Below are 17,616 nucleotides of genomic sequence, written 5' to 3'. Positions count from 1 at the left end.
ACTAAGAAGTGAATTGTCTTGCTTTTCCCATTTTATCATCACTGTACATGTTGGTTTCAATTAACTTTTAGGTACATTTATTGATCTGCTCTTTAGATTTATCACATTTGGGCCCCCAACAAAAAACTGTGATCAACACTAATTATGCAGGCATGCTTGTGCCACAACGGATACAAATGAATGCGCAATAAGTGAAGAATTCCTTCCCATTAATTTTAATGATGATGAACCAAACCTATTATTAAACCAAAAAGCTATTACAATATGAGGAAATGTTGAAAGCGTATTAGAGAGGTGGTCACCTGCACATCGGAAGCTCTGAGCGGTGAGACCCTTTTCTACAGCCAGACAGGTAAGGATGCTGAGAAAGCTAGTGGTGACGGACTGTCGTTTAGCTCTCTGGGCTTCCCTGTGCCGTCGCTCCCTGACCGGCTTACTCCTCATCAGCACTCCGCTGGGGACTTGACTATTCTCACACTGTGGCCGCTGAGCCGTCACAGCTGTTCTTAGGGCCTCCACCCAGTCTTGAGTTTTGGACTCACTCTCTGCCCGCAAGCGCAGCACATCATCAGGGAAGACCGCCTGGAAGCGGGAGTTAGAGCCTCCGTCTTCATCATCCCGCTGCACAGCCAGACAGCAAGCCAGCCGGTACCGCAGCACTGGCTCCGACACAGGGCCTCTTCCCTCGGTCGGGAAGGCTTGCAGCTCGGTGCGGCTCAGTACAAACGTGAAGGCCCTCCAGTTGTTGAGGTCAGTGAGTTGGTGCAGAAGGCCAGCTTTAAGAACATCGGCACAGTGCTGGGTGAACAGTGGTAGGGCCGTGGGACGTACCAGCGGTCGAGGGACTGGCAAGTTCGCTGCGTCTGGATCGGGTTCGTGGGGGATAGGTGCCGGCTCCCCTTTGCGATGGGCTGCACGGGCGGCCAAGACGCGTTCCCAGAGGAGTCTACGCCACTCCAGTGCCTCCCACTGGCACGGTGCGCGTAATTGCACACGGGTGCTGTTAAAGAAGACGGCCTGCAGCACACGTCCATCCTGCGTCTGGGGAGCACTCACCCCTTGGCAGTGGGACAGCGAGAGGGCGGCACATAGCTGCTGGTTGCCGCTGCTGTCCAGGCTGTAGAGACGCAGCTCACAGGGCGTAAGCTCCACATGACAGGCGGTCCAGCGTCCCCACGGTCCCTCTCTCTGTTCTAGCGTTCCCTGCTTCACCAGGTTTGGGCTGCTCTCCTTATGAGCTGGAAAAGAAAAGTCAGAAAAAGCACCTTTAATACAAATAACAAACTACAAACTAAAAATGTCTCTAAATAACTATACAATTTAATATGAATATTAGGCATTTGGCTGCACTGTGTCAAGCCAATGGCAGACCTATGATTGCACAGGACAATTTGAGGCAATATTGTGGATCCAATACTTTCTGGAGACTTGCACTACGCAAACAAGACTTTTGATTTCTTGATTCTTTTATAACAATTACATAATTAAATGGAAAGAATTTGATTTGTTTATTTGGATCCCCATATCCAAAAGTCATTAGCCTTTTGGATCCCCATTACTCTTCCTGGGGTCCGACAAGTAAAAATAGAAAATTACATTAATCAACAATACAATAATTAAACTTATTGATATAATTTTCCTTTTCATGTAGAAGAGTAATGCCAACATTACTTTAACTAGCAACTGCATTTTGTCCAACTCACATTTCTCAAATTATAGTCAGATTTCTATAGTCAGAGAACTATAGAGAGAAAAAAAAAAAAAAAACAGCCAATTTACCAACCCAAAAATGGCAAAATAGCCCAAATAAATGAGAAGCAATATTAAAAAAAACAATAAAAACCCCAAAAAGGATTACATTTCTCAAAAGACTTTAGCTAAAATATGAAATTATTAAATCTGTAATTTTAGCCAATTTACCATCAAACGATGTCCAAATAAATTAGAAAGTTTTTTTCACATGTTAATGTAAAAGTTAATGTTAAAAAAGAAGACATTTTTGAACATTACATTGCTCAGAGAACAAAAAAACAAACAAACAAAAAAAAGCCACAATTTTGGCAATTTTTACTGAGGTTGTGAGAAAATCGTCAAATTAAAGGCATGAATGTGAAACACACTAGTAGTCACTGGAAGAATATTGTCCTGTCCGAAAATGGCTATATGGTAATATTATTAATTAATTTTTCCTTTTAAAAGCTCATCATGCTGGCACCTCCTTCAGTGGAACCAGTCCCCTCCTCTCTCATGTTACTCTTGAGCTCTGCGTGAGAGATGTTCGCATCATCCATGATGGATGCTATTATGCTACGTGATAGCAGTCTATCCAGCCACCGCAAAGCAGGAAGAACCATTATTGTGTGTTGAGCTGCTGTGCAAACAAAACGGCAAATAGTGACCCCTAATCTTTGGCACTCCTTTTCAGTCCTTCCTTTTTCACTCCATTTCTTTCATATACTCCCTTCTTTATCTCCTTTCCTCTCTTGGTCCACAACACTCCTCATCCTTACACTTCCTTGGCTGGAAACTGCCCGTTTTCCTCTCAACCATCGGGAACCTGCTGTGTGCCCTTCTGGGCCTGGCCAGACCAATAGAAACAGACAGAGGCCAAGAGGAGGGTAAATTAAAAGCAAATGCCCTTGTATTGTTTTCTTTAAGTCTTATCTCAAACGTACCAGTCAAAACTGGACCTTCCATAACATCTGTAACTTATAACGGACAATCCCCTCCCACTTTCTGCTGATAAACTGTGAGCTCTGAAGGTTGGGTTACTTTGAGTAGCAGCAAAAGCTGCGACAGCTGACGTGCTTTGGGCCTCTGGAGTGCTGTTGTGGGGACTCCTTGCACTCAGAGGTCTTCAAAGGTGCATAGTTTGCAGCTATGGAAAGAGTCACAACTAATTTCACAGCAGAGAGGACATGAGGCGTGCTGACATGACCCAATTAGCGAGCTGGTGCAAAGCCAGTAGGCCTGCAGAGCCTGAACCTTTCCAAGACCGTTCCCTCTGGAAGTTACTAAAACACCTATTTGAGAGAGACTGGCGAAAAAAAACATACTAGTGATGCTATACCACTCACAGATGGGCACGAGGGAAACAGTCATCAGTAATGACTCAGAGCCGGAAGGGGAAAAAGCAGACAGAATGGAACAGAAAGGATCTGAGTGTATCCCAAAAGTAATCTGGACAATTTTAAGATACAAAAAATATCCACCAGTAAATAGCCTACATTGCTAGAAAAAATATATATTTCAAATAAATGCTGTTGTTGCGAAGTTTCTATTAATCAAAAATGTCTATTAATCAGAAAAAAAATCTTCACAGTTTCGAGAAAAATATTAAGCAGCACACCTGTTTTCAACACTGATAATAAAAAATGTTTCTTGAGGACCAAACCAGCAGAATTCTGAGGGATCTAAAGACTAGAATAAATGGCTGCTGAAAATGTATCAATGGCATCACAGAAATAAACAAAACTTTTAAATATATTAAAATATTTAATGAGATTTCACAATATTACAATCTCTGAAACTAACATATTAACTAAAAATAAATGGTAGTATGCCTACACAGTGATGGGTTAATTTGGTTTAGTTTGACATAACAGACCAAAGCAATCAAGCAATCTTGATTGACTACCTGATCTTTTAACCAGAACCCCTGCAATTTGCTTTAGATTGCGATTTCAGCATATATCTAATTTAAGATCTATAACTGTATTCAACTAACAATAAAATTGTACTGCTTGAGGTCCAATAAACATGCAAATGAGTAAGCACGATTCGTTTCAGACCTGCTGTAATCAAAGAGAAAGCAACACATGGAAGAGTGAGTCACATCATAACATGACATCATGACAAACAACTTAGCAACCTACTTAGCACTTCAATTAAAGACAACTAGGCTAGTAAGTTCTGTTGCACTGACCCTTTGCTGCTTAAATTTCTGTAGAGACCATGATAGACTTTTTTTTCTTTTCTCAGGATTCTTTAATGAACAGAAATGATTAGCCTAAAATAGAAAGTTCAAAAGAACAGCCTTTATTTAAAATAGAAATCTTTTGTGACATTATAAATGCATTTACTGTCATTTTTGAGCAATTTAATGCTGAATAAAAGTATTCATTTCTTTAAAAAAATATATATTTTTGTAATCCGTTCCCAAACGTTTGAATAATTTAAAAATGTAAAATGTCTTTAAAAAGGTTTCTTCAATAAAAAAAAAAAAACTTCATTTAAATTAAGTTGAATCGAAGGCCAGTCAAACAAGACATTGAAAAATGGGTGCAAACAAAGCAGACTAAATTGAAATTGACGCTTGTAATGAACTACAGAGCCAAGTCAAGCATAGCGCAAACACTGAGACCTGTGCAGTGAAGAGTGTATGGGTTTCTCCAGTCTTAATCAGTAGATCTATCAGAATTAGAAATTGGGTGGGTTGCCAATATCTTAATGTCACCTAGGATTCAATCTCAGTCACTGAAGAAACGGTGGGCATTCGAGCATGGAACTTGCTTCTATTTCCAGTTGCTCCCTTTGGCACATTTTGCTGTAATTAACAATTTGCCCCATTAAGTTTTAATACGGAAGCAAGGACAGCCAAGAGGATTGGTATCACCTGCCGATTTGCAAAACCTAGTACTGATTTATTGGATGTAGAAATAAATCAGCCTTTTCGAAATGAGTTAATATAAAATTAAACCAGACTACACTGGATATAAAAAGCTTTAAAACAAAGTGACCATTTATATTAGTGAACGTGTATTTTATTACATCATAGTTGCATGTTAATCATAATATGCCTCTGGGTTTATACTGTTCTTGTTCTGGTATGACCTTGTCTAAATAAACCCTTCAGTAGAAAACACAACAAACAAACTCATTGAACCCCCTCGACATAAAAGGACGTGATTCCTGCAAAGAGCGCAGGTGAGCGGTGTTGACAGAGACACAACAAATCACAGGTGTGAGGAGATAAAAGCTACAACATCACATGATGACATTTTAATAAAGTGTACAAAGTGATGAAAAACAAGGTCATTTGAGCAAGTGAATAGTCTTTTGATGGATAACAGCTGTAATAATAATACCATCTAAACAGATGTGACACGATAAAGTGCTAATCGATCAAAGTTGAGAGTTTGTTCCGTGTTGAGCTTTTGTCCTAACCAGCCACAACAAGTGACAAGTGGGACAGTGAAATCTCATTGGTCCAAAATCCCACTTGACGCAACCGTGGCATAGGCTATACAGCACAACATTCAAGTTCCGGAACTAGTAAATATCCCATTCACTTTCTCCACAGGGGAACTGATTTTAAATGACAACTTGTAAACCTTTAAAGACAAAGCTACTGTCAGCTATGAGGTTGTTAATCAACGGTATATCCTTTTGATGAAGCCATCAGCCTGTGTTCTTTCAACTCAATTTTTAAATAATTGTGTTTAACAGTGGAATGCCTGGTCAAAACTACATTACCCATGATTCTGCAATAAATAAAAAATCTAATTTATTGCATTTATAGGAATTGTAGTTCTTTCCATAATTAAAGCTGCTAAGTATACAGTCTTGTACCTTAAGTCTTTTTTCCCCAAATGCTTTTTTGGTTAAAATCATTTAATGTGATGATTCACTTTGCAGCTGGTTGATTTCATGGCTTATAACTGCACAACAATCTTTTAAGATGCGATTTGTTTAACTTGTTGCATCTCTGCACTACACATCAATTCCAATTAAATGTAAATGATAATTGTAGTTTAATTCTTTCTTACCATCTCTGTAGTCGTTCAGTGCCATGTTCTTGAGGGTATTTTTGTCAATGGCTGGAATGCCATTATCGGTGTAAGTGCGGTTGTTGACGTCTGAACGGGAGCGGTTGTGGCCACGTTTGAAGCCGCCATTGGATGTATTGGTGGTTGAGTTCGCATCTTTGGCATGCGCCGCTAAATCATTGGTGGATCGTGCCCGGTTTCTTTTTCCATGTCGTAGGCCAAGCACGCTGAAGGATGTCTGCTCTGCCCAGGCCATATTGCCTGGTGATATCTCCGACTGCTTTCCTGTCAGTAGCCCCCACACGCCACTGGAATTCAACTTGTCCATGGTGGACGCCTCTTTAAGCTTGGGCGGACGTACCTGGCCATCCCCTTGATTGTCAGCGAGGCAGTGCAGGTAATCCTCAGTGGCCTCGAGGGCAGGGCTAATGTCCTCGACCTCCAGACCCTCCATCACCTCAACAGTTTTGGCGTCACAGAAGCGGAGGGGTGGGGCAAATGGACCGATTCCTTACGTGTGCGAGGGTAGATAGGGCAGGATAGAGAAGCCTCAAGGCACCGCAGACGGAACATCTGCTGTCTGAACCCAAAAGGAGCGTTGCAAAACAGATGGTACACAAAGGCCTGAACCCCTTCCAGTACTGTCACTTTATCTGCCAACGTTGTTAATCAAGCACCTAATGAGAACTGACCGCTGTGCCAGATATCAGTATCACCACTGGGTAAGGTGAGGTCAGCAGACCCTGAGTGTAAACTCAGAGCTGTCTAGAACAGGTGTTGCCTCATTCAGACGAGTTCCTCAATTAAATCACTGCAGTCAGTAAGGCGTTGATTCAGTGAGTGATAAATCCAAGGTGGCACCAGGACGTCCTTCCCCAGGGCCAGACATCCTAAATTTAAACAAACAAGAAAGAAAAGCACAATACGGTCAGTATTTATATGGACAGCTGATGTTCTATTGATGAGCCTTTGAGCAAAAAGTATAACATAAGGAATTGTACAACAGTTGAGCCCCAACTAGATTTTTCTGACAAACCAAGCTCTTTCCCAAACCCTAGTGAGCTTCCTTACAGTCTACCACCTATATAGACATTTGTATTTACTGTATTTACACTCATGGCATAATCATAACAAGACATTCATGGTCATTTTTACAATACTACCTTAGCACCATGGAATCCGTTCAACAGGCTACCTTATGTTCCAGAGTTCTTTCTTGTATTTTTCATTTCACATAGTTATGCAGCCTCTCCTCATCTTACTCATGTCTACATCCTCCCGCACTAACATTGATTTCCTCTGCACTCTGGCTCAGTGTCTTTCACTTTCTTTGAACCATCAATTATTAAAAAGACCATTACATCATCTCAGAGAAGAGACTCACCAGACCAGACCCATGAGAATAAATGGAAAAACAACAACAGACATATAATCCAGACCAACAGACAGCTGTGCAAATGGGTGATTTCTTTTGGTTTAAAACTCACCAACAAAACAAGCAAATCTTCAAATCAAGTAATACTATAAAATAATGAGTATCAAAAATTAAAAGGGATAGCCTAGCTCTCTAAAACATTCGGTCATAATTTTCTCACCATAAAGTCATTCCAAACCCTTTAAAAATTAGACATTTTATGAAAAGTCTAATGGAAGACAACATTCTTCAAACTCAAGGCACAATCATAGCAAGGCATTGTCACGCTATTATGCTATAAGACATAGCAATTTCATGCTAGAACCTTAATATGGATGTGTTCCACAAATGTGTTCCACAGAAGAAAGAAAGTCATACAGGATCAGAGCAACATGAGGGTGTGTAAGGCCATGTACATGGTAAAGTTTTCAAGAGTGACAACTGTATTTCAAAATGGGAAATTACAATGATTGACACCACATAAGCCCTATTCGGACAGGACTAGTTTTCCATGGGGACATTAGAGAAATTCATGTTTCACAGACGTACTTGGCGCATTTAATCATGTCCGCATCTGCCAATTCAGTGTTTTTCTTACACAACCTCTGTAAAAATTCCAGGTTAAATTACCTAGGCCCTACTGTTTTTCAGCAAACTCCTCTGAGAAATCTAATCCCATCCGAATGCGATCGTCTGTGATTGCTGATTAATAGTATCTATCGCTTCTCCTCATGCGTTTTTGTCCTACCGTTTGCACACCAATCTTTGGCATGCTTTCATTTAGTTTCAATATGTATGGTATCCGACGAAAAAATAACATATACAATCAATAAATAGAGCCAAATTGTGGAATTGCGAAAATTGCCCATTTTAATGGTAAAAGTAAGATACTTGTCTAGATTTCTCTGCACACTTATGCAATGTACGTCATACGTGATTCACGCAAGCACAGCAGATAACGATTCGTATATGAAATCAGACGTTCAGTGATAAGAATTATAACTCAAATGTTGTTTAGGACAACTGTTGTTAACAACATTCTGTCTTTTGTGTGTTTTGTACCAAAGTAATATTACAGTGACCAAAAGTTATGTTCTGCAAATTTAACAAAACCTGTGCTTTTCAAGTCTTGTCATCTCTAATGAGCTGATGAGTAGAACAACCTAGATGAGGGATTTGTTTTTTGTTTATGCTTGGAATTTCACTCTCGTAAATTACTGAACTCTGTGTGTACAGTACAAGATTAACCATTAAAAGCTGAATTGACAACCAAATTTAGCTGCGGTGTGTCCGTGGCCTATGTGATGAGAGAATTTTTATTTCGGGGCGAAATAAAGCGATACAAGCAAAACTTTGCTGTGCAGTTTTTAAAAACTTAGTAGTACAGACCAGCAGCCAGCCGTGAGAAGTTGAGAACCAGACCTGCAACAGTGAAAACTTGAGCTGATGATCTTCACACCTCTGCTTGTGGACACACTATTCAGACAGTGATGAGGAGGCCCTCTTCTGCCGTTCTATTTTTAGCCATCTCACACCAAACATCAATCTGCACACTGAGGCAGTGACAAAACAAAGTTATGTCCTGCATGTAGCATGTGAGAATCATAAAGTGAAAGCATTAGAGAGGAGATGTGCACCCTCTTAAATGTCATTTTATATAATATATTCACGTTATTGCTGCAGCAGCAGTGCAATAAATCAGATTTATTATGTTATACTGTAATGAGCAGTAACTTATGTCATCATAAAATCATATTATCACAGATCTATGATAATATGATTTTATGGAAACACAAAACCCCCTAGCTGCCAGTAAACTAAACTGCTTATCTTTTCTTTTGACATGTTACTCTAAAAAGTAACGTTACTGTGGTATCAGATGCTAATGATACCATCTTCAATTAATACAATGGTAAATCTGGTCAATTGTAAAAACATCATCGCTACATTTATGCTAGTGTTATAAGGCAAGTGTTTTCTTTTTTCTTTTTCTCCACTACTGTCACCTGATGGAGTTTTGGTTCCTTTACACTGACTGCGCTTTAAATAAACGTGATTTGACTTGACAAAACAGACACAAAACTACGAGCGCCGACCCCTTACTTCAGCCATCTAATGTTGGCTGTTCACACCAAACCTTGTTCACTGAATAAAAACCATAGACAATATTTAAATCGACAAGAGTCATGGATTAGTTTAATTAATAACTTGATGTACTTACAGTTCACACATGTGCAGCTGACACAAGCAAGCTGCGAGATATACGAGAACAGACATAAAAAACATTTAAAAAAACTCAAATATCAAGGTTTGCCCCTCTTCAGAAAGAAATAGTGCTTTTATTCACAAGTCGCTGTTTCGCTTAATTTAGCCGATGACTTCATACCATGATGCTAGTTAGCATTTGGCTACATCAGCTGCCAATGACATTTGTGTCATCCGGTTGTGTTTAACTCACAGCGATTATAATAGGTTTATGTATCCTTGATAATAAGAGAATGACTATAACACAAAGTACGAGCATCAAAAGAGCAGATAATCCGTTATTTGTATGTGAAAGTGACTCACCCGATTCTGTTTACAATCTGTCACATTCAGTTCCGTCAGCAAAAATGCGCACCGGGTAAAACAACATCCTCCGTTAAATGGTTCCGGCTGCCTTTTTTTTTATATAGGCCTCTTACTTCATTTATTATATTTCGTGATTATGATGGTATTCTTTATAGTATAATGGATTACCATGTTAATTCGTGGTACATGGACATAATTATTCAGTACCGTGGTATTGTCATTTGACACTATCACTGCATCATGGTACCACCACAATACATTTCTGTAAGCCAAGTGAAGTGAGATTTCAGATTTAGGCTACTTTAGTGGAACAACGTATTTCAGTGTTTCCTTGTTAACACGAGCCACAAAATAATGTGCAAAGTTTGCAAAAGAAAAGCGTCTGTGAGTCACCATGCATCAATATTATAGGCCTATCCCGACATCATGCCACCAAGCCTCCATTAGAATCCATGATAAATAGTGAATAATGACATCAGCTGTTGTGTAGGAGTGTGTAAAATAATTTTAGCTACTCTGTAATACTTAAGAGACTTGTTTTATCAATCTCTCTTCTCTCACAAACACCAGCATCCTTTGCACATATCTCACAGTCATTAGCAACCCACGTGGACCGGGAATGAGATGCCATACAAATGAACACAAAAGAAGTCTAACAGCATAAAAGATCTATGCATTCTTAATGTGCAAACTGTGGTCGACATTAAGACTTTGTGCAATAGTGAAGCCAAGTGGTTTGGCATGAGTGGCAAAGATGGGATTTTTTGTAATAGCCAACAGCCGTTCTTGAAGCCAGCCCTGCATCTATTGTTCAGGGTCCCCACAGAAAAAGAAACATTATTCAAGTCTTTTTCAGGCCACAGACAGAAACACAGTAATTATCGTGGGCTCCAGGCTAAACCTGCGACCTCCCCTCCAATCCTCCTCTTCTCCCCCTGCTACCCTTTCTGAGAGCTCATTGTCTTGACTTGTTTAAAGAAAGGCTTCGTTAATGAAGGAGGAGGGGACATGGACTAATGGGCTCAAATAAGTTCCTCTCCGCGATATTGTTGTGGGATAATGACGCTACGAGACCCAGCTGTAAACTTGCAGGAGCCATATTGTGCGTGACCTATATAGACCCTCATCTGAACCCGTGCTGAATGCTGATCTGCCCCAGAAAACTCGACGTTTCTCTCCCCCTTCTCTTTTCTGTCTTCTTTTTTGTTGTTCTGATTCAATTAAGAGAGTCAGCAATTGGACAGGCTGCTGTAAGTGACATGTAGAGAGGGAGAAGAAGAGAATGGGACACAGCAATTAATGTTGAAACGCTAACCTTGTTGACCTTGTAGCAATTGCATGAAATGCTTGTCCACTTGTGGTTATTCATTTATCTTCATTAATTTTTATTAAAGAAATGTTAACTTTGCTAACCTTGTCAAATGGCAGCAAATATGAACTCCTAGTCCACAATTCACATTTCATATGCATTATTTTATCAACGTTAAATTGATAAAAAATTACAGTAGAGACATTTATAATGATACAAAAGATTTCTATTTAAAATAAATGCTGTTGTTCAAACTTTCTTAAATCCTACAAAAGACACTGTTAATAAGCAGCACAACCATTTTCAACAGTGATAATGAGCACCAACAGCATATTAGAATTATTTGCCATCACATTAATAAATAACATTTTAAAATATAATAAAATAGAAAATCTTACTGACCCCAAACTTTTGAACATTAGAACATTTCTGAAGCTAACTTAATAACTATTAAATTGTAACTAACAATACAGTCATATATCTTGCTGCCCCCAAAAGCTTTGGCTATTGTACCCTCATAAGTTTGCTTTGTTAAACAGTTATGAATCATACTTGTAATACTTTAGTATTTTTACATGATACTTTTAATTCATAATACATTTTACTTGTAAATAAACATATGAACCATCTAAAGCCCACTTATATTCCTTTGATAGACAAAGAGGAAATACTGTACGTCCTTATAAACAAGGTTGCTATTTTTGGTTTGAACAATATAGTTGATGTAGCATAATTTTCTCAAATTGGATGGAAGTGGGCGCCATCATTTCAGCACAAACTACAGCACAGAGAACTGATCATCAGCATGAAAAAAAACCAAGCCTGAGCCACAGCACAACTATTCCTTTATGTCTTTGAAATTTATCCTCATATCAGACTCCCATCTCTCTCTCTCTTGCTCATATCTTGACCCATGAGCCTCTCCTTTTCACTGTTTGTGTTTTCAGTGTCTATTTGGATTCTGTGCTCCTGCACTGATGACTAAATTATGATTGGGCGTAAGGATAGCAGGGCTTTCATCTGCCCAGCGTTGTTCCACGCTTTCCTCTCCAACACAAAGGGCCCCTCTGCCTCTGCTCGGCCCGCTTTTGAAGAGCAGAGTGGCTATGGGTCCCCATGGAAACCACTGCGTTCCCTACAGGAGAAAGGTGTACTCTCAAACAGAGAGAGGGAGAGAGAGAAACAACGTCAAGCCATATCTCAATCATTAATCGTTTTATTCATTTTCAATGTCCATGCCCTTCTCTGAAGGTGCAAACATGCTGGTGCAAATTATGTTGACTGGTTTTGTGACCTGATGTGTAAAAAAATGTGTAACTGCAAAATATTATATATTCGACAGATTTCAATACAAATAAAAACTACCCCTTAACCTGAACCTTAAAGGAGTTGGTATACTTTAACCAAACAATAAGTTGGTATCCTGATAGATAGCATTTTTTTTTAACTAAGTTCATGAAAAGCCTGAACTTTGACAGCTGATGCGTAATTGAATTGACCAATGAAAACGACAGCAGGCGGGGTTTGCATCGCAAGGGAGAAAGGGCCTTTACGATGCTCGAGTCCAGTGACCTCAGCTTGTGCATGTTTTACGTCATTTACGTCGGCAAGACCACCGGCCTCTATTTCATATTCATAAGGCTTTACTTCCTGTGGTACAATAGTAATCTTTACTCTAACAATGCCCATGAATGAGTCTCCATTCACACAGGGAGAATCCAATTATTACGGCACAATGGTGACAGTCTGAGGGATGCTGTCTTTATCCTCCCTCTCTCACGCCCAATGTCTTTCCCTCCACTCTCCGCTCTCACTGGGGTAAACCATTGTCACAGATATCTAATAAAGTCAAGGACACTTGGCCTGGAGTGTGTAGGTAGAAGTCTTTGTTCGGACTATTCGGTACTCAGACACATTTTGATTTTCTGGTCACTTAAGTCACATCCTGTAGTAGACCTTACAAGTGTACATTTTACAGTGCTTATGATGATTTAATTCATGTATTTTTCCATTTAAACACTGATTATAAAATATTTATATAAAAAATATAATATAAAATATAAAAAATATTTGAAAATCTCTGTGTCCTTCGCTGATGGCAGGCTCCAAAGCCACTAGGCAAGCCTGCAACCTTCCGTAACCAAGCGTAACGGCTAATGCTAACTGCCTGTCCGCTAGTCTTCAACATGTTTTATGCTAAACAATACTTTTGTTGGAAACGATATGTAGATTTTTACTATGATAAAAGGTTATAAGAGAATGCTGAGAAGGGAATGTCGCGACAGATAAGACTCATTTACGGCATTACCATATTATTAATATTAATATTGAGTGATAGGCTAGGGTGTTTCTCAAATGGAAGGCTGCACGTCATCAATCGTCGCTGAAGGCCATCTCAATTTGAAGAATCTTTGAAAGTCTCAGTAGGATGCAGCCTTCGGTTTGAGAAACACCCATTGTAGCCTTGTGGAAAGAAAGTAAAAAAAATAACAGTTTCTTTCTTTGGCTTTTAGGTTTTACCAGTTATGATAAGACTTGGATTAATCTAATAACTGCACGTAGGCTATGCATATGCATTTTAATGAATAAAAAGAAAATTAATAATTTAATTATAAATATGGTGATGTTGTTTAATGAAAATAAAAATGAAGTGTTCTTTCTATTGCTGCCAGATTCATGACTGCTGTGTGCCTAATGATGATATAACCCTTTTAAGGAATTACGGTAAAAAATACATAATTTTAATAAAATAAATTTGTGTTAAATCACAATCATTTTTTTTAGTTTAGGCTACTCTTAAATAAATGTAGTTTTATGCGCCCTGCAGTGACTAAGGCTAGCCGAGATATTCACGCTCTTTTTCCCCGCAGTAAAGCACATTCCACAAACAATGCAATCCAACTGTACGTACTTTTACTATCGATATAACACCAAATATAGAACATTTATTCGCAAGACCAACAAGGATAATCCACAAGAAACTAATTATTAACGTAAACTGTAACTGACTATCATAACAACACTTTGAACGGCGGGCACTGACGTCAATGCTCTTACATGATAGGCTGAAGTGCCTCATGTGATCCAAGTTTTTACGCTTGAGCCGCGCAGAGCAGCCCGGCTGCCCGAGCTCTGTTAAACCGCGCCGTTTCGTCCCACTTTCGGTGTGTTTGGCTTCTCATACTTCTTGCAACAGGTTGTCCGTCTTCACTCTTCACGTCATTGTGCTGCCATCTAGTGAATGAACTATCACAATCTCCTCAACTGACACAACATTTTTATTTCATCAGGACCAGGTAACAGACACACACCGTGACCACCACAATATGATATTTTGTTCAAAATGTTTCGTTATATTATGTAAACAAAAATAGTCTGCTGGTATAATTTCCACAGCATTATTTTGTAGTCCAGTATTCAATATACACTACCGTTAAAAGTTACACACAATAGTGGCCAACAGTGTGAGGGTATTGGGTTACATTTTTTAAGATGTCTTTGTTACAGCGTAATTATACATTTAAGTTCCGAGTAATATTCATTAACCATGGCCTGGTTTCACAGACAGGGCTAGATTAAGCCAGGATTAGGCCTCAGTTAAAGCTGCAGTCCGGCACTTTTTTGGGTTTAAAAATATCAAAAAAGACATTTTTGAAAAAAAACGTAACCAGCCAGTGTTCAAAACGATCTGCTTGCCTTACCTCGATTCAAAACGGTAAGCTTGTAATAATGATTTTAATTCCAGTGGTACTGGTGGATTTCCGCGGGAATTTCGAGCATGTCTTTGCGTCATTACGTCACTTCTGTACACATAGAGAAGGAGTCCCCGGCTAGCGTGTGTGGATGATGGAGGTGGAGATTTCGTTTATATACTGTCTATGGGAGATTTAGCTTAGCACTTGGTATGGCGGATCCCGAAAGTTTAAAGCGACAATCACCAGTGACAACTGGAGATTCACCAGTTGTAAAACCCAAAAACTTCGGACTTCAGAGTGGCTACAGAAAAAATATATTTTTCACGTTTTGATGTGTTATAAGCAATCGTTAGATTTAATCAGCATGATATAGCTACTGCAATGCTTCCCCCCACCCCCCGAATTTGGTCAGAACAAAAGTGAATGTTACTTACTTGTTCAGATGACATTTACCGATGAAAATTCTAATGTTGACACTTTCAAAAGGTATACTCTGACATTGCTGATGACAGTACAGTATCCACAGCGACACGACATGTTCTCATCAATACATTGTGTTCATCCGCGCTGTCTCATGCCGATTTACTACCCACGCACAGTTAATAATTCCGCGAATAACTGCAATTGCAGATTTCTAACAGAGATGGCGACAAAGAGGAAAAACGACGGACTGCAGCTTTAAATCAGGACGTTTTTTTTTTTTAAATAATGGCACTGGCATATTTTAAGATACTGTAGCCTATGTCAGTGCAAGATGCTTTCAGTTAAGACAGCTCAAACATGCATTCTAGTCAGGGGCTTGTCTGTGAAAACCGGGCATACATGTACTTACTAATGGGTTTGGAATAGGTTTGGTTTAGTTGCATGCAGAAATTATGCATAATAACTACATGTAGCCTAACAAGTATAACGAGGACACTGTAAAATAAAGTGTTACCTATATTTGTTTTTAATGACACTACAAGTTCAATTAAACCACCAAAATATGCGGAACATGTTTTATATTGATTAAATATCTTAAGCATGAGGGCAGAACAATACACTAATATACTATGCAAAAAAAGAAAATCACAAATAAAACAATTGAATCCAAGCACAACAAATTGCAAATGCTTTAAAGACTTGAATTGTGAATAAAGACTTGTGAATCATCAATATCATTAATTCATCTTTGTCTCTAGGATACGTACCAAAAACCTTTAAGCTAGCTATGATTAAACCGCTTGTTAAAAAACAGCAACTTGATCCTACAAAACTAGTCAATTACAGGCCGAGCTCTAATCTGCCATTTCTGTCAAAGATATTAGAAAAAGCAGTATCCTCACAACTGTGTTCCTTTCTTGAAAGAAATGATATCTGCGAGGATTTTCAGTCCGGATTTAGACCGTACCATAGTACCGAGACAGCTCTCGTTAGAGTCACAAATGATTTGCTCTTATCATCCGATCGTGGTTGTATCTCTCTATTAGTATTAGTTGATCTTAGTGCTGCATTTGACACCATTGACCACAACATATTTTTAAATAGACTCGAACATTATGTCGGCATTAGTGGAATTGCACTAGCATGGTTTAAATCATACTTATCTGGCCATTATCAGTTTGTATCAGTAAATGAAGAGATGTCTTATCAATCACAAGTTCAGTATGGCGTACCACAAGGCTCAGTACTAGGACCGCTGCTGTTCACTCTGTACATGCTACCATTAGGAGATATCATTAGGAAACATGGAATTAGCTTTCACTGTTATGCCGACGATACTCAGCTGTATATTTCTTCAAAACCTAACGAAACCTTCCAATTCACAAAATTAACGGAATGCATAGCTGATATAAAAAATTGGATGACTAGTAATTTCCTACTACTAAATTCAGAAAAAACAGAGATTCTAATTATTGGACAAAAAACTTCCACACGTAATAACCTAGAATACTGTCTAACACTTGATGGCTGCTCTGTTAAGTCTTCGTCGTCGGTTAGGAACCTGGGTGTGCTCTTTGATACCAATCTTTCATTTGAAAGTCATGTGTCTAGTATCTGTAAAATCGCTTTCTTCCATCTTAAAAATATATCTAAATTACGTCATATGCTCTCAATGAATAATGCAGAACAATTAGTTCATGCGTTTATGACCTCAAGGCTAGATTATTGTAATGCTCTACTGGGTGGTTGCCCTGCACGCTTAATAAACAAACTACAGCTAGTTCAAAACGCAGCAGCTCGAGTTCTTACTAGAACCAGGAAGTATGACCATATTAGCCCCGTTCTGTCAACACTGCATTGGCTGCCTATTAAACATCGTATAAATTTTAAAATATTGCTGATCACTTACAAAGCACTAAATGGTTAGCTCCGCAGTACTTGAGCGAGCTCTTAACGCATTATAGTCCTTCACGTCTACTGCGATCTCAAAATTCCGGCCAGTTAATAATAGCTAGAATATCAAAATCGACTGCTGGCGGTAGATCCTTTTCCTACTTAGCACCAAAACTTTGGAACAGTCTTCTTACCATTGTCCGGGAAGCAGACACACTCTGTCAGTTCAAATCTAGACTAAAAACACATCTCTTCTGTCACAGTGTCTGGTTTGTGTTCCCCGGGTGTCCACTAGAGGTCTCTCTCCCTTACTGTCACCATTCATTCTGGAACTGCATTTCCCACGATCCTTTGTCTGTTCTCATCACTCATCATGCAGCTGTTTCCCATTACATTGTTTGGTTCTGTGTATAAATACCCTGTCTGTTTCAGTCCATGTCACAGAGTCGTTGTATATTGTCCCCACACTTCCATTCCTGTTTATCTTGTGTTCTGGATTGCCTTTTGATTTTGACCCTTGCCTGGACTGTTGTGAGTACGGAT

The 17,616-nt window shown here is 39.1% G+C and overlaps 1 protein-coding gene across 3 annotated transcripts in view; it reads right to left on the bottom strand.

The window, feature by feature from the left end:
• The window catches only part of plekhm3 (pleckstrin homology domain containing, family M, member 3), a 39,588-nt gene extending 29,763 nt beyond the window's left edge, over window positions 1–9,825 (bottom strand). For all 3 annotated transcript variants that reach the window (XR_013798264.1, XM_079618155.1, XM_079618156.1), the window contains exons 1-3: window positions 9,751–9,825; window positions 5,769–6,658; window positions 303–1,238 (exon numbers count right to left, since the gene is read on the bottom strand). Coding sequence is in view for 2 of the 3 variants with exons in the window: in XM_079618155.1 (XP_079474281.1) it covers window positions 303–1,238; window positions 5,769–6,222 (1,390 nt within the window). In the remaining variant the exon portion in view is untranslated. The remainder of the gene's footprint in view (window positions 1–302; window positions 1,239–5,768; window positions 6,659–9,750) is intronic.
• Window positions 9,826–17,616: the final 7,791 nt, after the last annotated feature.

The sequence above is a fragment of the Phoxinus phoxinus genome (genome assembly GCF_949152265.1).
Source record: "Phoxinus phoxinus genome assembly, chromosome: 7".
Taxonomy (NCBI): domain Eukaryota; kingdom Metazoa; phylum Chordata; class Actinopteri; order Cypriniformes; family Leuciscidae; genus Phoxinus; species Phoxinus phoxinus.
The sequence above is the reverse complement of the archived record's forward strand: the minus strand, read 5'-3'. Positions and strand labels throughout refer to the sequence as shown.